At 37.5% G+C, this 22,557-nt stretch overlaps 1 protein-coding gene across 2 annotated transcripts in view; it reads right to left on the reverse strand.

Annotated features, from left to right (window-relative positions):
• Window positions 1-22,557, reverse strand: part of LOC127653136 (cytohesin-3) — a 63,036-nt gene that overhangs the window by 11,188 nt on the left and 29,291 nt on the right. For both annotated transcript variants that reach the window (XM_052139688.1, XM_052139687.1), the window contains exons 2-10: window positions 20,595-20,677; window positions 19,108-19,172; window positions 18,406-18,472; window positions 17,177-17,295; window positions 16,788-16,868; window positions 15,422-15,534; window positions 11,322-11,470; window positions 8,952-9,063; window positions 1,316-1,392 (exon numbers count right to left, since the gene is read on the reverse strand). In XM_052139688.1, coding sequence (XP_051995648.1) covers window positions 1,316-1,392; window positions 8,952-9,063; window positions 11,322-11,470; window positions 15,422-15,534; window positions 16,788-16,868; window positions 17,177-17,295; window positions 18,406-18,472; window positions 19,108-19,172; window positions 20,595-20,677 — 866 coding nt within the window. The remainder of the gene's footprint in view (window positions 1-1,315; window positions 1,393-8,951; window positions 9,064-11,321; window positions 11,471-15,421; window positions 15,535-16,787; window positions 16,869-17,176; window positions 17,296-18,405; window positions 18,473-19,107; window positions 19,173-20,594; window positions 20,678-22,557) is intronic.

Raw genomic sequence — 22,557 nt, forward strand, 5'->3', positions numbered from 1 at the left:
AGAATATCAGATTTTTTTTTTTTCAGATATAAATTGGGCTGCTTGTTGCACAATTGTCTTTGTTTTTTCAAATATATTTCTCAGCACAACTTTGGTAAAGTGTGAGCGGCAGGGTTTATTTAAGGGGGTTGCACACCAGACGTGTCTGGCAGACGACATGGCGCATTCTAAAATTTTTCATGCTTCTGCAAATGTTATATCACCTTCTTGTGGTCTAGTGAATTGCAAATTAGGCTTCTAAATGTCGGCTAATTTTAATATATCGATGCCTCAAATATATCGATAAAATAACGTGCCTATCAATAACCGATATATAAAAATTTTACGACATGCGTAATATCTGAATATTTTGCAATAAAATTTCATTAATTGTTTCTATACAACTTTAAACAACCGCTTTAAATCAATAGTTTTTATTTTTCCATGGTTTTTATTTTGATCACCTCATTCAAAAAGCTTCCTCATGAAAGACCTTAAAGGAATGTTCCAGGTTCAACACATGTGAAGCTCAATCAACGGCATTTGTGACATCATTTTGTTTACCACAAAAATAAATTGACTCATTCCTCCTTTTCTTAAAAAAAAAAAAAGAAGCTAAGATCAAGGTTAAAGTTAGATCCTTACAACACATGTGAATGGGGACTTTAAAAGTGAACCAGTTTTTAGAGGGTTTAAACATAGGAATGTGAAGCTTATAATTTTATAAAGCACTTGCATTAATTCTTCTGTTGAAACACATGTATTATTTGAGCTGTAAAGTTGTTTAAATTTGCATTTTTATGGTTGTTTTAGGGTTTGTTGACATTACATAGTCATGGTAATGAAGATGTATAATTAGTTATAACTTGTCCACACACATATTTATGTCTTGTGAGTATTTTAACATTTACCGATTGGACCCATTCACTTCCAATTTAAGTGCCTCACTGTAACCAAGATTTATGATTTATTTTTTTAAAGAATGAGTCAAAATACATTTAGTGGTAATCAACATTATGCCACAAATGCTGTCGATTGAGCTTCACTTGTATTGAACCCAGAAAATTCCTTTAAGTAGTCTTGTAACTTTGAATTATTGTCCATTTTCAAAACGTTTTTGTTGTGATTCACCACAAAGCTGGTTGGTGTGGTTCATGTTTAACCATTTTTATGAAGGATTAAAAATATCTGGAATATTAAAAAAAAGATGCCTGAAAAAGTGGGCGGGCACATATGTTCTTATTGACTGTGAATGTGCTGTGTCATGCAGCACTTTCACTTTTAGTGGTGCACCTGGTTAGGAACGTATTGACTTAACGCAAATGTATCTACTTACTGTTGTGTACTCAAAATAGTACAAGCAGTTGTCTGTCAAAATAAACCACCTCCTCTTCCAAGTTTTCACCCGTCCACCTACAGAGAAAATCAAATAGAACAGACATATATTAAGAGAAATATCAAACTGACACAAAGCAGCAGAGCAAGATTTATGAACAGTATCTAACTAGAACAATCATGGCTCCTGTTTCTCATTTCAGGAATATTAGGCTGATGTAATATCTTCTGGTGGTGAATACATGTTTATTAGCAAATGGTCAAATATAATCATAGTGTAAGACATCTTCTTAAAGGTGATATTCAGACCTTAGCCCAGAATAACATTTTAATGTTTGATGGAGTTTGTAGGGGAAGTGTGAACTGGCAAAATAAAACAACAACAAAAAATATTTTTTGCCCCTTTTGGCTTTCCGTAGTTTATTCCACTTTGTGTACAATTTAAAGTTTTATAGATTCGTCCTGTGTTTTTAGTCAGTTTAGAAGTCAACAGGATGTAAATTGGCTAAAATATGTTCTGGATTTGTCAAACTTGGTGAAGTTCATGACGTGTTTGAATTTAAGACTTTTGCAAACAAATCAAATGTTCTGGCTAGTGTTTGCACATTTTTACAATTGTACATTACTCTTTGTATTCATGGTTCTATATCTAAATATATGGTACTCAATGCATCCGGATGGACATAACACCATGTCCCTTATCTCACCAAGACAGGCATTTTGACCATTTCACATACACAACCAAAATGGCGTGTCACAAGTTTTTGTCTTGCATACCGTACATGCAAACAAGAATGAGGGAGCTCAACCCAATGGAAGACAGAGTAAGTGAATTTTTTCTTGGCAACAATCATTATTTTTGCAGTTCTGTTTGGTGTTGCTATAGTATGATGAAATGACTCATATAGTAGGATCACAACTGACTATCTGCAAGAACTGATATTCTAGGCTGAATTTTTAAGGAAATAATAGAGCTTAAGTTCCACTGCGCTGGAAAGTTCTGTGTTTGTTCCAGGCACTGAGGCCAAAGCACAACTCCACCCCGATTTCAACTCGAGAGACCACATCGCGCAAAAACAGAAATGTCTTGGAGCGATGCTGTTCTGATGAGAGGAGAGTGATGTCAGAGAAAGCTTAGATCACACAGCTAACCTTTTCTGTTGTATTCTAAACTAAAACACTCACAACAGAGTTTTAAAAAGAAAAAAGACCTCAGAGAACTCTAGTTTGCATTTTACTATTAAAATAGGCACATTAGCTCTGTTCCAAAACCTAGAGAACTGCCTACAGAGGCAGCAATTCAAGACATTGTAGACACACTATAAGAACTTCGAGGAGAGAGGTTCAACTGCAGTGAAGAAGGCTTCAGGACATCCAGAGTTTCCAGCAAGCACCAGGACCATTTCCTCCTGAGGAGTCAGCTACAGAATCGTGTCAGCACCAGTGAAGAGCTTGCTCAATATTGGCAGCAGGTTGGTGTGAGTGCATCAGCATGCACAGTGAGGCGAAAGCCTTTGGACAATGGCCTGGTGTCAAGAAGGGCAGCAAAGAAGCCACTTCTCTCCAAGAAAAAAATCAAGGACAGACTGAAGTTCTGCAGGAAGTACAAGGATTGGAGAGCAGAAGACAGGTGCAAAGATATTTTCTCTGATGAAGCCCCCTTCTGACTGTTTGGGACATCTGGAAAATCGATAGTCCGAGAAGAAAAGGTGAAAAAGGTGTCGTGCCAACAGTGAAGCATACTGAGACCAGGGATGTATTACCGACTACCAGGGGGCCGCTCAACATTTTTTGGGTGGAGGGGGAGCCTTGGAGATAATTGGCCCCAGGGCCTTTGCAAGTCATAATCTGTCCCTGCCTGAGACCATCCATGTGTGGGGTTGCTTTTCGTCCAAGGGAGTGGGCTCTCTGCCCAAAAACACTGCCATGAATAAAGAATGGTATCAAAACTTCCTGCAAGAGCAACTTCTCCCAACGACCCAGGAGCAATTTGGTGATGATCTGTGCATTTTCCAGCATGATGGAGCACCATGTCACAAGACAAGAGTAATAATGAAGTGGCTCAGAGATCGTTACATTGAAATTTTGGATCTGTGTCCAGGCAAATCCCCGGATCTTAATCCCATAGAGAACCTGTGGTCAATCCTCAAAAGGAGAGTGGACAAGCAGAAGCCCACAAATAGTGATCAACTCTGAGAACGAATAAGTCAAGAATGGATCGCCATCAGTCAGGATTTGGCCCAGAAGCTGATATCCAGCATGCCAGAGTGAATTTCAGAGGTTATGAAGAACAAGGGTCAACACTATAAATATTGACTATTTGCATATATTGAATGTTTTTGCCAATAAAAGCCTTTAAAACTTATGAAATGCTTATCATTGTTTTCCAGTATACCATAGAAAAAGGAAAATGGTGCTTCTATACACACTCAAAGTCAATCTCTCACACACCCACGCAAACACTGGATATTCTCATATATGTTGAAACCTGTGACTCATATGCAGTATTGCCTTTTCCCTTGCTATAATCTAGAATGAAAGAGAGTCTGCTGTTCTGTTTTTGTCAGCCGTAATAACGTAGTGTATCCAGCACAACACCCCGCTTCTCCTGACTCAAAGATCAGGTTCCCACAGCTGCTGAACACTAATTGCACAACACAGAGAGATAAGAGTCATGCTATCTGCAGTTATATATCACATATTTCTGCCTTCACTGTCTCTGATGTTCTTCTGTATAACACCATCTATGTCACAAAATCTGGCAGCAGGAGAAACAGAAAGCACTAATGTGGCTCTGAGTGATGGAGAGCATTCACAGATGAGAAATGCGGGCCATCTGTGAGGTGAGAGATCACAGGTGAGTTTTATCTTTGAAACCCTCCTCCTCCCCAGTATCACCTTGCTGATCTCAGATCAGATCTGCTTCAGAGGAATAGTGAGTACTGTATGTCTAATTCTGATGCAATATGTCTTATGTTTGTCTAATTGTTCAGCAGCAGGTCCTACATGCTTAACACAGCATGTCTGTGTGTTTAGCAGTGCCAAGTCTTCATATACTTGCTCTGAAGCAGCATATGGCAAAGGTGTAACCTACTAACTTGCAATGTCTGTTATAATAAGGGCTGTTGATTTATCCCGTTAATTAAGTGTGATTAATTATATTAAAAATAATGCATTAAAAAAAGCAATTCATCATGTCCCAGGACTAAGGAATATACCCACCATCAGATCAATTCAAGCTTGAAGTAGCAACTGTTTCAGCAGGGGGCAGTCAGCAGAACTGTATAGGCAACGAGCAGCTGTGCAGACAACAAACCACATTCAGGCTTGCTTGACAATAACGACAGCACAAGACGTGATGAACGTTCTTGCATTCAATTTTTGCCAAAGATTTGCTTCTGGCAAACATTTGCACCGAATCACAAGCTCATTTGCATGTGAAAATATTGATTAGCAAATTTGCGGTAAGTTTGATAGTTATAACTATTATATGTAATGAACTATTATATGTAATGGAATTCTGAATGCAAGGATCTCGAAACATGTTCTTCTAAGTTTTAAACATGGTTTAACTTGACACAGCAACCTAAAAAAATTTTGTATATGACACAACGCAACCAAGGCGAGATGCTCCACAAGCAGCTGTGTATATCGACACGTTATTAGAAAAGCCATAATAAAAAATGTATATTAGACAGATTGATGAATTCAATTGCTGTGGACTGTAGTCCAATGGTAGGTTATGTTCAATGATATGGTCATTCCAGACTGTTCTAGGAAAAAGTTAACCCCTGATTATATACTGAATTATCGTTATTTGGGGGCCTTTCTCAGAAAATATTTATATATACGATTAATTAATCGGCATATCATGTAATTAATTTGATTACAATTTTGAATCGATTGAAAGCCCTAATTATAATACCTTAAACTGTATTCCTAGAGTTGTCATGACTGAAAAATGTGTTATTTGCAAGGCAGAAACCACATATTTAAGATTGAAGGTAATCGTTTAAGAACCAGCCATTAAAAACCCCATATTTGGTGATTTGGAATAGTTCTGTCATTTATTCACCCGCATGCCATCCCAGACATGTATGACTTTCTTTCTTCTGCTGAAAACAAACAAATATTTTTAGAAGAATATCTCAGCTCTGTACTGTTGGTCTATAAAATGAGAGTGAATGGTGGCCAACATTTTTAAGCTCCAAAAAGCACATTAAGGCAGCATAAATGTAATCCATATATAACGCCAATGGTTAAATCCATGTCTTCTGAAGCAATCCAATCCAAAAGTGGTTTTAGGTGAGAACAGACCAAAATATAACTCCTATAAATCTTGACATCAATAGTCTCCTTGGTGATAATGATTTCAAGCTTGATTATACTTCCTAGCGCCAACATGTGCTCTGCGCACGTGTCAAGCACTTTTTGGTCACAATTTACTTACAGAGCTGAGATATGATTCTAAAAAACTTTGTCACACATCTGGGATGGCATGAGGGTGAGTAAATGATGAGAATTTTCATTTTTGGGTGAACTATCCCTTTAATCTGAATGTTGGGGTGGGCTCTCAATGGTTATGGAATTTATGGCCCTGATACTTCACCCTGAGGGGAAAAATAAGATTTCATCAAAGTTTAGCAGTAACCTTTTCCAGAGAAATTATTTAAAATGAAAAAATGTCCTTAAGTTTTAATTTCTGATAAAGATTCATACATAGAGAATATTCAGAGTAGTGCAAATTTTGGGTTGTTTTATTTATTTATTTATTATTTATTATTCATTCATTCATTCAATATTTATTTTTCCTCAAATGAATATATTCATATTCATTTTAAATGAGTTAAATTTGTGTTGTAACTGATTTAATCCTTTTATTTCCTCTGTGGAGTGCACACATTTTCCAGTGTACATTCCCACAAATCCAACAGGGATATTTTTAGAGAATAAAACTGTAACATTTCGAATGGAAAAAGCCTCCCTGCTGTAGACTGCTGAGGGGGACACATAATGATTCTGTTACGTAATGTTTACCTTTATTATCATCAAGTTTATAGGACTTACTGGGACATTACATAGAAAAAAAGGAATGTGTGTGTTGTGAGCCAGACAATACAGCAAAGCTGTGATGCTAAAGCAGACCAGGCGCAGTGTCCCACTAGCCAGTGTTTTGCACATATCTAAATTGTTTGAGAATCAGAGGGAGTCCTGTGTGCTGTTAACGACCCCAGCATCTCAATTAAGGACCATAGTGACCCAAAGTCAAGATCCGACATGTTTGAAAATATCACAGGCAGTCGCTTAGGTGAACTCTAATGGCTTCTCCCATTAAGCTTCTTCTCACAGTGAAGAACTGACAAGCCCACCCCAAAGTCTCTTTCTATTATCGTTTTTTATTGTGATCTTAGCTAAAGAAGCACAATTTATAACATCATTGTTGTCAGATTTTACTGCTGATTTGATTGAGATTTCGGTCTTTCCTCATTCATGTAGATAGGAGCTGTACTTCTATGCTGCTTGTATTCCCGGAGTGTTCCTAAGATGGTCACTGAGTGGACTGACTTGCCTTGAGAGACTTTGGTTTTACCCCCTTTAATGACCCATTACATTTACATTTATGCATTTGGCAGATGCTTTTATCCAAAGCGACTTACAGTGCATTTATTACAGGGACAATCCCCCCAGAGCAACCTGGAGTTAAGTGCCTTACTGAAGAACACAATGGTGGTGGCTGTGGGGATTGAACCAGCAACCTTCTGCTTACCAGTTCTGTACTTTAGCCCACTAAGCAATGAAATCAAGCAATTTTAAAAACAAGATCAACTGAAAACAAGTTTGTATTTAATTTTTAAATTAAAAATGTGATTAATAATTTGAATATTTAAATATACATACTTTACAAATGAAGCATTGCACTGCTGCCAATGGCCCAAACGTCCTGTACTAACAGGAAGTACACTCTATTCTGTTTGGCACTCTTGCTTTCATTTTTTCTTATCCATTTATTTTTCACTTTTCATTAGTCACTCTAACTCTTTCTGTCAGGCACTCAGTTCCTATGAGACAAAGTAATGCTACTCAGGGAATCTCTCTCTGTGGTTTGAGAAACACATTAGGATGCTAATGAACAGCACTGTTCACAGCTTTCACTGACACCATCTACGGCTCAGATTCACCTCTGAACGATCAGCCGTAGTTTACAATAGGACTGGGCAGTATGATGGTACAGTATATACCATGTGATGGTGGAAATGTGTCATCTAGTACAGATTTTGCCATTCCTTTTATACCGCGGTAGATATATTTGTGTGGCTATTTGTGGACAGGACTACTTCATATTACTTACATGTGAGAATGTAATGTGAAGTCATTTGAAAATACACAACATCACATGTATTATTGGGGTTTGTTTGGCACAGAGTAAAGCAGAGTTTAGATGTTAATGGTGGCTGAGAAACATGGCAACTTGTGCAACTTATCAGTGACATATTTTACAATAGCCTTGAATGAGAATTTAGAGTCGAAACTATCTGCTTTATAATATTAGTATACAACTATATTATAACTATAAGGTTAATCTTGTTTTGAGTCTTATGTTTTGAACTACAGTGTTACAAAATGTGCAGCTGTTTATGCACTAATGCCTGATGCACCATTACACTGCAAAAAAGTATTTTCTTACTCATTATTTTCTGTCATTTTTCTGTCTTGGTTTCCAGTAAAAATATCTAGATATCCTTAGAACAAGATGCATTTACCTAAGGAGCAAGAATTGTTTTTAGACAAATCTAACAAAATTATATTTGCCATTGGATTGAGAAAAATAAACTTTTTCAAATGGAAAAACTGTTTATTTGTTTTAATTAAAAAAAAAAAAATATATATATATATATATATATATATATATATATATATATATATATATATATTTTTTTTTATTTTTTTTTTAATAAAAATAATATACATTTAATACATTAAAAGGAACTTATCTTAATTTTGTTAGGTTTCTCTAAAAACAAGACTTATGTAAATTTATTTTTTTAAGGATATTTATATATTTTTAATGAAAAAAAACAAGACGAAAAAGGTAAATTATCATGTTTGTTTCATATTAAAATTTTTTTAGAATTTCCAGAAAAAATAACAAATGTTTTGAACTAAATTACTCAAAAAATAATCCACAACAAATTACTTCTCTAAAATTGTAAACAGATTACCTTACTGATTACATCATTGAAAACGTAATAACATTACTAGTTACTTTACTTTGAAATTACTTTCTAAAACACTTATCACAGAAAAATGTTTCTGCTCAGTAAATCAGAAATTCTGTCTGGACACAATATTCTCCTTGTTCATTGTCACATGCAAGTCACATACACTCAGCAGTCGTTATGGGGTGCACATCCTTCAGAGGTCACAGAAACACAAATGTTTTAAATGTATTCTATATAAATAATATTTTATAAATATATGTAACCCATGTAATGTACTGATATACTAATGGAAGTAATTAACTTAATTGAAAGTCAGTTATTAATCCAATTGTAATCTGGCATCTGAAGTATGACACATTTTCGAACAGAACTATGAGGCTGAGGAGTGCTGACAGAAGACAAGAGTGTGATTCTGACCTAACTTAAGCAGCCAGCCCTCTCTGTCAGGGTTGAAGAAAGTGTGCGTCAGGTCATTGCCATCATCTTCAGGGATTTTGAAAGGTTCACTCTTGATGCTCTCATACAGGTTCTGCAGGAGAGAGAGAGAGAGAGAGAAGGGACATTAGTGCTCATGATCTATGCAAATGAGTACATTAACACGCCTGCCAGTGTAAAATATTAAAAACAGTCATATGGCTGCTGCTGCATTAATCATGATCATGCAGGTATAGATTCAGTCATATAGAAAGTGACCCAAATGCAGTAAGAGGAGGGGTAGGAATGTTTGAAACAGATTCAGCTCCCAGCAAAAATCAGCTTCAAAAGATCTTTCTAAAATTCCGTCAATGCAACACATGCACACACGCACAATCCCCCACACCAGTTACATGTTTTTGCCCCCCCTAATGTAACCGTTCTAGATCCGAGCCTATACAGCATGCAAAAAGCAGTACATCCAATGAGTAGGATGCAGTACTCATGCATCCTACTCATAATACTAGTATGCAGTATTAATTATAAACTAGGCAAACAATACCAACATGACAATGACTGTACTTGTTTAACAACACCAGATTAACCTTAATTGTTAAAGGGCAAAGAACATACAGGTCCCAGGTAGTCCCAAGAAGGGTTGCCACTCGTGAATAACCATATCGAATCAATATGGGATGCGATTTGTCCTGTATTTAAGCTGGTCAATGGTGTCACAGAGAAATTGCTCAAAATCATTCATTTAGCCTTGATATTCGTTGGAAATTGTGCCTAAGGTGGGTAAGGGACCGTCTGAAAAGTCCTCATATTGTACTAAAACTTGCTAAAACTGTGGAGGGTGTGGTAAGGGACCGTCTGAAAAATTCAGCCAGCAGCACCAGAGCTACAAATAGGCTATAGATATATTAGTTCTACATAATAAGCATATTAACATAACTAGATTAATTAAGTACCTATTAATTTATTCACCCAAACACCCCCAAATTCAGTGGGTCATGGATGATTGGCAATCAAAAAAAAATGGGTTGCAGTGGGCAAAAGGTTGAGAAACCCTGTTTTAGGTTCCGCCAATTCCATTAAATTATGTGAATTTAGATGCAGCCATGATTTCTTGCTGGCTCAGTCTGGTTAGGTGGTTAACCAGTTTGTGTACCAGATGGTATGGCTGAGGTCAAGTTCTGCCTGATCATTTGGTGAACCTGGTTAGTACTGGTATTCCACCTTGTCTAAGCTAGTGGGGAATTCACTGAGCTGGTTAGCCAAGTTCCAAATCAGTGTTTGAATTTGTTCTGGTATGACCTGGATTTTCCGGCAGGGAGAAGAACTTATCTGGTTTATATTTTATGATACATTGGCAAGAAAAGTATGTGAACCCTTTGGAATTACCTGCATGTACAATTTGTCTTAAAATCTGGTTCGATCTTAATCTCAATAATAAAAGTTATTGAGAATCAATAGTTCTGGAAAGGGTTACAAAGTTATCTTGAAGAGCTTAGATATTTATCTGTCCACAGTTAGACAAATTGTCTTTAAATGGAGATGATTTAGTACTGTGGCTACTCTCTCTAGAAGTGGCCATCCAGCCAAGAAGACTAAAAGGGCACACCACAGAATGCTCAATGAGGTAAAAAAGAACACTAGAGTGACAGCTTAAGACTTTAAGGAATCTTTGGAACTGGTTAACATCTCTGGGAGAAAAATTCCCAAGTTTATCAAAATATCCTTCAGGATAATGTCAGGGTGGCTGTGCGCCATCTGAAGCTCAGTAGAAGTTGAGTGATGCAGCAGGACAATGACCTTAAATATCGAAGTAAATACACTACAGAATGGCTTCAAAAGAAGAAAATCCACCTTTTGGAGTGTCACATTCAGAGCCCAGACCTTAACCCAATAGAGATGCTGTGGAATAACTTCAAGAGGGCCATTTATACCAGATTTCACAAACAACTTCTGATTTAACTACCAGAAAAACTTGGTTGAGGTTACTGCTGCCAAAGGAGGATCAACCAGGTTTTAAACCCTGGGGTTCACTTACTTTTTCCACAGCACTGTGAATGTTTAATGATAAGTGTTCAGTAAAGACATGAAGGTTTACAATTGTTTGTGTGTTGTTAGCTTAAGCACATTGTACTTTGTGTATACTTGTGACTTTGATGACGATGAGATCACATTTTATGACCAATTAATGCAATGGGTTCAAATAATTTTTCTTGCAACTGTATTGTGTTTGCAAGGGTAGATGCCATAATGGGAATGCTGTTCTGTTATCTATTAATAGATAAATAGTAGTGTATAATTACACCATTGGTCATGTAATTTGACACATCATGAAGGCTACATTGATGGCGTGATTACCCTGAGCAAGTCTTCTGGCAGGTCTCCTCCATCATTAATGCCTCTGTTCATAGAGATGAATCGCTCGACAGCAGGTTTGTCTCTGACGTTTGGGTTGTGAAGACTGGTGTTCAACATGATGATGGCGAAGGACAGGACATAACATGTGTCTGCAAACACAGAGACAAGACATGAGGAATATTTCCACATGATTTTATTAACCATCTATCAAATCACTCAATAACCCCAAAGGCATCAATCTATCCATCTATGTCTCTGTCCTCTGGCGATTTTACCAGCAATATGCACCTCCTCAGACTACATATAGGCCATACTATAATGATGAATCCATGTCAAAAGCATCTGAAAGCGGGAGATCCTAAACGCAAGATCATGTGAAGAAATTTTGCATTTCGCTACAAAAGAAAATCACGTTTGGTGGATTCTGATCTGCGAATTCGAATGGCGATAAAACGGGACCCACTTTATATTAGGCGTCTTTAATTACCATGTACTAAAGCATTTAATACAATGTACTTCTTATATAAATACATTTTGTTACATTGCACTTATATTTAAAGTACATTTAATTACATCTGTAAATACACTGTTAACCTTAACCCCCAACCAGCAAATATAAATCTTGTGTGCCATATCACCCTGCAGCTCTTGCCTGGTTGCCCACTATAGCCAAGCATGATTGAGCCTGGCCAGTATCTGGATGGGAGACTTCCTCTGGAAAACTAAAGTTGCTGGAAGTGGTATTAGGGAGGCCAGAAGGGGGTGCTCACCCTGTGGTCTGTGTGGGTCCCAATGCCCCAGTATAGTGAAGGGGACACTATACTGTAAAAAGGCACCGTCTTTCGGATGAGACATTAAACCGAGGTCCTGACACTCTGTGGTCATTTAAAAAAAAAATCCCAGGATGCTTCTCGTAAAGAATAGGGGTGTAACCCCGGTGTCCATGCCAAATTCCCCCCATTGGCCCTTCTCAATCATGCCCACCTAATAAACCCCATCAATTAATTGGCTCTATAACGCTACTCTGTCCTCTCCACCAATAGCTGGTGTGTGGTGCGCGTACTGGCGCACTATGGCTGCTGCCGCATCATCCAGGTGGATGCTGAACACTGGTGGTGATTGAGGAGAGTCCCCCTACACTATGTAAAGTGCTTTGAGTGCCAAGAAAAGCGTTATATAAATGGAAGGAATAATAATTATTATTGTGAGAATTTTGCAGAACAAAATGTAGTTATGCATTAAGTACATTGTTTTGTATGTATTTTAATTTTAGCACATTTTAGTTAAAGAAACGTAATATAAAGTGGGACCAGAAAACCCGTGTCCATTGAAAAGCCACAGATTGACCTCTTGGCTTTGTATAAAGAACATTGATTCACAGTGCATTGTGGGAACGGGCGTTCACTTCAAAGCCCTTTTGGTGCATTTTGCGTGCCGCAATTCTCTGATTAGTGGATCTGTATCTTCAGGGTCATGGGTAGTGTAGTTCTTCACCAAGAATTCAAGTATTAAACAATATTTTTAAAAGAGTGAAATTAGTTCCAGACCTACCTCGGAACTCAAGGTAGGTCTGTCTTTAAAGGTTTAGAAATTAACATTAATTCACTTAATAAATGAATTCACCTGCGGATAACAGTGATTGAGTTGCAATAGCAACTTGGAGCAGGGAATATGATGTGTTTTTCTTGTACGACTTGCATTGCAGCCTCAATGTTTTGGGTATTTTATTTATGCAGTGAGTTGGCATGATCCGTTTTTACATTTAAACTTATGCTGGCTTATTTTATTTAACAATACACTGATGTGCTAATACATTATGACCACTCACAGGTGAAATGAATAACGTTGATCATCTCCTAACAAGGCCACATGTCAAGGTCTGGTAGATTAGATGGTCAGTGAACAATCAGTTCTTGTAGGCAACATGTTGAATGCAGGAGAAATGAGCAGGAATAAAGACCTGAGTGACTTTGACAAAGGCCAAATTGTTATGACCAGAAGACTGGATCAGAGCATCTCTGAAACGGCAAGACTTGTGGGTTGCTCCCAGTCAGTAGTGGCGAGTAACTGACGACAGTGGTCCGAGGAGAGACAAACCACAAACCTGTGACAGGGTGTTGGGCCTCGTTGCGAGGGCAACGAAGGCTATACTGTCTCGTCGGAACCAACAGAAGGTCTACTGTGGCACAAGTCACAGAACATTTCACAGTGCATTGCACCCTGCTGTGTATGGGGCTGCTTAGCCACAGACTGGTCAGAGTGCCCATGATGAACCCTGTTCACCATTGAAAGCGCCTACTATGGGCACGTGAGAATCAGAACTGGATCTTGGAGCAGTGGAAGAAGGTCGCCTGGTCCGATGAGTCCCATTTCTTTTACATAACAAGGATAGCCGCGTACATGTGTGCTGTTTACCTGAGGAAGTTATAGCACCAGGATGCACTGTGGGACGACAACAAGCCGGTGGGGGGAGTGTGATGCTCTGGGCAATGTTCTGCTGGGAAACCCGGGTTCCGGCCATTCACGTGGACGTCAATTTGACACGTGCTACCTACTTAAACATCGTTGCAGACCAGGTACACCCCTTAATGGCTATGGTATTCCCTGATGGCAGTGGCCTCTTTCAGTAAGATAATACGCCCTGCCACACCGCACATACTGTTGAGTTGCCCAGTTCTCCAAATTCCCCAGATATCAATTCGATTGAGCATCTGTGTGACAAGTCCAACCCTCGCAACTTGCAGGACTTGAAGGATCTGCTGCTAAATTCTTAGTGCCAAAAATCACAGGACACCTTCAGCGGTCTTGTAGAGTCCATGCCTCGATGGCACGCTGAGGACCAACAACATATTAGGCAGGTGGTCACAATGCTTTGGCTCATCTGTGTATATAACTTTACAAACTGTATTTTAAAGTTGTTTTGCATGAACAATATGTGTGGTTACATACAATATATTAGTATTGGTTGCTTTATAGGATTCCTCAATTTTCTGCACCCCCTGATGTAAAACCCTAAAATCGCCTGTAGGTACCCGTGTGAATTGGCTTTTGAATAAATGATTCATGTGGCGGTATTATGCTACTCTGAAATTATACACATTTGTGCCATTTGAGTCGATAAAAAAATCTAATAAATTCAAATTTCAGTTCGTATTGCTGTTAGTATTTCTTGTAAAACACATGATCTAAATCCTGACATGAGCGTGGGCTTACAGCCACTTGAATGGGTGAGAATGTGGGTGTTAAACAGGAGGAAAGTATTTCACTGCACCACACAGTTGTTTTCTTAAGGATTCAGTATGGCAGAGTCCCAGTTTACTCTCTAAACACATCATGACATGAGCTCTTAACTCAACCAGTGCTACTGAACAAGTGTTAATTCATACAGCCGTTTAACCCGTGTGTCTGTATGGTGCTAACGGCCCGGCGGGGAGCAATTGCTCATTCTGAAGCATGTGGAGTCCTGCACCGCATACATATGCATGAGCTAAACACAATGTTCTTCATCATGTTGCCATGCGCTCGTGGTTTGATGAGGCACGTGGGGTTTGTCCATGCACAGGCAACTACAACAGGCACAGCTACCATCAAACGAACGATCAATTTCATTAGCACAGCATAATGGAATTAAAGCAACAGTCTATAACTTCAGCTTTGATCAAATAAATGACGTGTGTTATAGAGAGCAAAAAGTCTTGGTTCTAGAAGTATTTGCCATCTATTTCTTCCATCGGGATTTTATACCAAATATGAACCAAACCAACCAGCTCCAAGGTGAATCACAACATTACGAAGTTTGATTTGAAGGAAAAAGTATTTGAAAATCAGACAGATAGACAAAGGTGCAGACGTGTACTTAACGTCTTTCATGAGCGAATAGGGCCATGACATCAACTCAGATTCTTATTTCTATGTGTTGTCTTTTAATCCAATATTGAATGGCAATCAATATTTTAATCCGATCATTTTCATTTGCGTCATAGTACACAATTACAGTTTAGTTTTCATTCTTTTGCAAACTTTTGTTGCAAAACAACTATTTCTATTTCAGTTTAGTTCAAATATTTGTTCACTGCTAGTAAATTTCGCTCTTGTCTGACCTGTGGACTGAAAGACTCCAGGGTTGCACTGGCAGTACCGTGACGCAAACGCCTCCATCATTCTGTCGATCTTCTGCGCTTCACCAGGAAGCCTGAAACTCCAGAGAAACTGTCTGTGTAGAGAGAACAAGACCATCAGAATGTCATTCATGTGTGAAACTAGCCCAGGTCACATTTCACCCCAGAATAAATCAAGAGGGGAAGAAATGATATTTTGCACAATGGAAATTAAGCCTATTTTCAGGACCATTAAGATTTTGTATCATAATGCATTCTAATATATCATTATTTTTCCCATATCTGATTAATTAGGGGATCAAGCACCGAAGGACACCAAATTTGGCAGGATGTTCCCAAATCCCCCCCACTGCTCAGGTGCACAGACACAACCCAATCCAACCCTAGATGGCACTTTAATAAGCACTTCAACATTTTCGTAACTATATGGTCAAAAATGAAGAATTATTCTTTACTTTTGATTCCCGAGTCAAACAAAACAAAACAAAAAAAGAAAATTAAAGTTCTGCCATTTTTATTTTTCCGAAAACATTTTTGATCTCCTCCTAGAACGTTGGTCTGATTCGCTCCAAATTTTGTCTGTATTATCTAGAGACTCTCACGACAAAAATGATTACGATTCGACAAATCATTCAGAAGATACTTGATAAGTGAATTTGGGCAACGGGGAAATATATGCCTTCTAAACAATTTGTCAAATCAAAATTATTTTGATAACTTCCTGTCATGGTGGTATCTAGATAATACATGCTAAACTTTTTCAAATCGGACCAACGGTCTAGGAGAAGTTCGAAAAAGTTATTTTTTGGAAAACTCAAAATGGTGAATGGTAATTAAATCAGAGATACAAGTTTTGTTTTGCTAATCCTTGTAAGTTTGCAAACACCATACCTAGAAAGTAACTAGAGAACTGAATTATAAATTACTTTACCTTGACAGTTTTGGTCATTTTCTCTACTTTTTCAAACTGCTTAGACCCTGTTATATTTGTTATGAAAATTAGGTCACAATGCAAAAATGAATGGTCCTAATTATAGGCTTTATTTTATTTAGCCACAAAATAGGGCATGGAGCACACATTCACTCGGTAAGCAAAAATAGGACTTGATCTTTAGTCGATTAAAAACTAGATGATGTGTCGGCCACATTCATGGCCTTAATCAGACAGCCTTTCTTTTTAAATATGACCTGGAAATATGTTCTTGACAGATTGAATGAGAATAACCCTCATACTATCAAGTATTATTATATTATTCAAACAATTCTGAGCAAAAAATGTGTTTTTCTGCATTACAAATGAGGCATTCATGCAGTTCCTGGGGAAGAGTAAGTCTTGTGTTTTTCTCACCGTAACGCCTGAACGAGGTTGAGGTCAGCAAATTCATGGAGCTCTACAAAAGCCTGGAGCACTTTGATGTTGAAATCATCCCTACGAGAGAAAAAACACACACAGAGGACATGTTCATTTTCTGCAAATTAAGATTTGCCTTTAAAAGCACTTGACTTTTGAGATCGTTCAAGATGTTCATGCATCATGAAATCCCAAGAGGTGGTCCGTTTTCTTCCCAGAAGCACATGTTGCATTTCACTGCTGCTTTTCTGCTCACTAAATCCAGACAATCAATTTCCGGAGGATTTCTGCCATGCACCTTTGAATCAGACACACATCTCACAGTGCGACAGACTTACACAAAACACAAGAGTTAAAAAAACTAAAGGAATGAAGCCGCGGTTTACCGTTCCCCTAAGTAATCCCCAATAACGGTTTTGTTCAAGCCCTCTCCTTTATAGAGGAACTGAGCGATGTCTTCAGGGGTCTGCTGCAGGAGGTCATTCTCAAGCAGAAACTGGATCCCCTACAAGGAGTTTGATTAAAAACAGGATTTTAGGATCAACCGCATGAATACAAATAAAAAACAAACTGTTTTCATGTAACGCATCAACAATTTTGATGGTGTGCACACCAAAGACGTCATGAAGCTATATCTTGGCAACACTTTGGGAAAATGAAACAAAGCTTGGTAGATGTCTTATCCATCATGCCATGAGGGTACCTGAGCAGTTTTGGCACAGTGTGACCAACTGGTCAAGAAATATGAAAAATGTCTATTTTTGCTAAGATAAATTTGCCTAGAATCATGAGCCTGGTCTCTTTAGATTCCTAGGGGCATTCAGAGTCAACTTATACCCAATGTTCCAATGTCGGCCATATTGGACTTTGTCAATTTTGAATTTTGTCATAAAGTGTTGTATTTTACAAACCATTGGTGCATCGTTGCGAAACTTGGATGTGACATTGGCACCATGCCATAACAAAATGTTTACAAATGTTTATAACTGTTGATTAATTTGGATTATTATCATGAGACTGGTCTCTTTACATTCCTTAAGTCAAGCAGAGTACAATGGCATCAATTTTGCCATAGTCGGCCCAAATTCCTGTTCCAAATCTAATATTATTGCCATTGTTGTAGATGTGTGCTTGGCCTAGTAATTGCTGCTAGCAGCTATATTGTATTTATGTATTTTTAAATACATTATTTTATAATCAGCATAACAATATGAGTGAAACATTTGAGAATGTCTTAACATTTGGTATGCCCCATTTTTTGAGATGGCATGAGCTAAACCCGATGATCGTGTTATCAGCATGATTTGAGAAAACCTTTCAAAACTTACATTTGATTTCTGACTAAATAAAAAATGTCTTGTTCACTATGTCTCACATTTCTTTGTTTTATTTTATTATTTGCTAAAATCCAGGTTTATTTCCAGGTTTAAATAAGAAAAATATCAGGAAAACTTGCAATGTTGAAAATGACGGCTTTATAAGCATGGAAATCTTTTAAAATATTGGTCTTATTCTGAAGGTTAAAGTTCATGAAAATGAAATAGGTCTGTGCAGATCCTCAGTTATTCTCAGTCATGGTAGAATAACTCTACTAAACAATGACAATTAAACTTACTTTTTTGGGGTCCATGTTGAATTTTTTTCGTCCCATGGCGATTTGTTTGTTTCTTTGTGTTGTTTTGCTGCAAATGGGAAAAAACGTCTTAACAAAAATCGATTAAGAATGAAGTGAGACAAAAGACCTCAATATTATATTCCTGTGGATACCATGAGTGAACTAAATTCACTTCCAAACACTAACCACACTCTTCATAACTGTCAAACAATCCTGTTTACATCCTGTTAAAATGGACTTTATTTTTACTTTGGGTTGAATTTGTTTCCATGACATTTCCCCAAAAACAGCTGCCCTCTGAACACATTCACTTCCATTGTATGTACCTCACTGAAACCTCGATTTTTGCTTTTTTTGGATTGAGTCGAAATACATTTTTGTGGTTATGAACATTATGCCACAAATGCTGTCGGTTGAGCTTAACTTGTATTTAACCTGGAATATTCCTTTAATTGGATGTTTACGAGATAACATTTCATCACTGTATAAAAAACATTTACTGTCTTTAGGTGAACTGTCTTAGAGTGCTATATGAATGTGTAGATGAGGACAGATCACTGAGCATGCTCTCTCTCTCTCTCTCTCTCACACACACACACACACACACACACACACACACACAAACGAGAGACAGGTGCAGTAATGAATGAGCTCGTGCTGGACATACGACACATTTCCCATCATCAGTCACTCATAACTCACCTCTCACCAACACACGTGAGCTGCTCGATTTCTGTCATCACTTCAGCGATCTCAAACTTCAGCCGCTGTCAAACACAGAGACAGACAGTCAACAACAACCAAACACAGACTCGCACTGAAAACAATGAATGAAACAAACACTCGCATAGAGAACTCCAGCTGATGTGACATTCATGTTGAGAGTGGATTTCTTGCAGGTTTAACCTACACAAAAAAGATGATCAACAAACAGGGTAATTCTAATGAGTAATAAATTAAAAATCAATGAAGGAATTTTGTACTGGAATAATGCAAAAAAATCCCAGAATAAAACATTCCTTAAAGGGATAGTTCACCCAAAAATTCTCTCATCATTTACTCACATTAATGCCATTCTGCAGAACACAAATTAAGATGTTTAGAAGAATATCTGAGCTCTTTAGGTATCTTTGAAGCTCCAAAAACCACATAAAGTCAGCATAAAAGTAATCCAAATGACCCCAGTTTTTTAATCCATGTCTTCTGAAATTGGTTTTGGGTGAGAAAAGACCAAAATGTAACAAATTTTTCACTGTGCATCTTGCCATTGCAGTCTCTAGGCATAATCGTGATTTCAAACTCAATTACACTTCCTAGAGCTTGACACGTGCAGAGAGCAAGATAGTGCTAGTAAGTGTAATTGCTACCTTTATGTGCTTTTTGGAGCTTCCAAGTTCTGGACACTATTCAATTGCATTTTGAGGACCTACAGAGCTGAAATATTCTTCTAAAAATCTTCATTTGTGTTCTGCAGAAGAAAGGAAGTCATACACATCTGGGATGGCATGAGGGTGAATACATGATGATAGAATTTCCATTTCTGGGTGAACTATTCCTTTAAAACATTTTTATTATATATGGATTCTTAATCTTTGGGCAATTTCATGTCCCAGGTGTGACTTTTATTAAAACTAACATATAACTTTTTTTACCAGGCCTTCATCCTTTATGTTTGGTACTTTTAAATGTCTTTTATTAACAGATTTGTAATGTTTTAGCCTTATCCCAGATACAGACTTTCAATATTAAACTATTCAAATCCATTATAAAAATATAAATAATTACATATTTAAAACTATGATCGTTTAAACAAAGAGTTAATTAAACATAAATCATTTCAACATTTATTGTGTGAAAATAATTTCAATCTGTTTTTCAAAAATTGCGACTGTCTCACAGTTGAGTTGTCATTTCCACCACGATAGACAATTCTGTCCCTAGCAAAGTTTTTTAGTATACTGGTTAACCAAGTCGACAAAGATGTCTTTGAGGATCATGCCTGAGATAAAATAAAAGTGATGTTCCATTTGCCTACATAATTCCCATACTTCCAGCGGCGTTATTGGGATAACTTTACTATTATCCTAAAATGTAGAAAATAGTAGTAACAAAGATTGGTCGGTGGGACCAATAACTTAACATAGAATACATTTAAAAAATATATATATATCTTTTCAACTCAATCTCACCTCAATATCATCAAGTAGTTCTTTTTTCCTGCGTCGAATGTTTGTCAGTTCATCTCTCTCCTCTATGGACAGGTCTTCAGGTACTGAAACACAACACAAGAGCAGCACACCTGTGAATGTGTATTTATAGGAGCACTGGTCATCATTAACAGATCAAGAGGCCATATATTCAGAACAGAACATATTCAAATCAACAGTGATGTGTGTCAAACGGTTGCCTCAGCATTCAAACTCCTGTCATACCATCTCCAGTCTCTGTGTGGACAAGTGTCTTTGCCACACAACGAGTCTCTTAAAAATAGTCTTGTGCAGCCAGGCATAATGTCTGGTCAAACTTTCAACTTACTGAACTAAGAACCGCCCACTTAGACAAGAAGAGTCTGAAATGTAAAGTCACCAACCACAGTCGTTTTGTGACGTTTAAGGTCAGTTAAATCTGTAATATTTCTCTGAACACACAGCAGAATATTCTTGCTATGTAAACAAAACTCTGAGTATCTTAAAGAATTCAGATCATGAAGTGAAGCAAATCTGAAGAACAGATTTTCCTCAGAAGTGCTCATTTTAGCAGTCTGGGAAGTTGTAAACACAAATTCTTGACATTATGTAAAATATACTTCTACAGTCCTAGAAAGGTTCACGGGTGTGCCGGCTGAGACTGAGATTCCATAAATAGCATTTCCAATGAACTTAAGACTCTAATATCTTTGAACTCAGCATCTGGTAAAATGAACATCATGTTTTCATTGTCTTTGTCAGGGATGACTTCCGCATTTGTCTGAAATTAGCAGCACATAGACCACATCTCCATTTCACAAGGACACTTGGTTTTCCTCATAAAGACATGAATTGTAATTTTTCAATATATGTATGAAATCATGAGCACTCACATTAAAATGAAGACTCCAGTCATATCAGTAACATTATAAATGCTGTTTTATTCTACATGGAGAGGGTCCACACATGGAGGCGGCCATTTTAGAATCACATGACCAGCTGAATACTACTCACTTAATCTCAGTAACCGTCCTGTTATTTGACACTTTCACTCATTGATTAAAGTAATCATGACTGACTGTGAATACAACATTTCTACAATGACATCTGAAACTGAAAACTATTGATTTTAAATGATGCTACATCCGAGCCACTAGGTGTCACTGTGTGTCCAAGATGACACAAAGACAAATGATACTGAGTGCATCTTTTAAAGGAATAGTTCACCCAAAAATTTAAATGCTGTCATCGTTTGCTGTTCTACATGTTATTCCAAACCTATATGAGTTTCTTTCAATTGTGGAACACAAAAGGTGAATTTTCTGAAAAATGTCATGTCTGATTTTTTACATATAATGAAAGTGAAAAGGAAATAAGAGCTGTCAACTTTCAAAATTTGGATGTTATTTTGATTCATTGTGCAGCCCTAAAGAATTGTGAAAATAGTCCCTTTTGCTCTGGTGTTCTTGTTTACAGTTACTATAGGCTACTGTTATGAATGTTTCCTACAATGCTAAGAGAAGCGAGTGATTTTCGAGTTTTGAGCTGTTTCAGGGAACTCCATCAGGTTCCTCTGCACATGGATGCAGCATGAAGTTGGTGGAGATTCATCTACAGCCAGAGGAAGTAGGTCGCGTCTGCATTTCTGCTGAAATTCTCTCTGCCAGCTTCCTGTTTCAACTGCTTTGGAAGATAAGTACCATCTGTATCACTGCACTAAGCTGCTTTACATTTCATCCTCAATTTGCACTTCATTTTCTGTTGTCAATTGCTAAAACACTTTTTTTAAAGTCAAAACATAATGAACATCAGTTCCAAGCTCTCTAATGGCCTGAGACATCAGACTGTGAATTTGGCACCAGCAGGTTCTCCTGCTAAAATCGGTTGAAAGCGAATTGTAATGCGAGTTGTTTTTAGTTGTAAATGATGTAATACAGTCAACAGAAATGCATATTTTATTAACCAT

Source organism: Xyrauchen texanus, chromosome 12 (genome assembly GCF_025860055.1).
Source record: "Xyrauchen texanus isolate HMW12.3.18 chromosome 12, RBS_HiC_50CHRs, whole genome shotgun sequence".
Classification (NCBI taxonomy): domain Eukaryota; kingdom Metazoa; phylum Chordata; class Actinopteri; order Cypriniformes; family Catostomidae; genus Xyrauchen; species Xyrauchen texanus.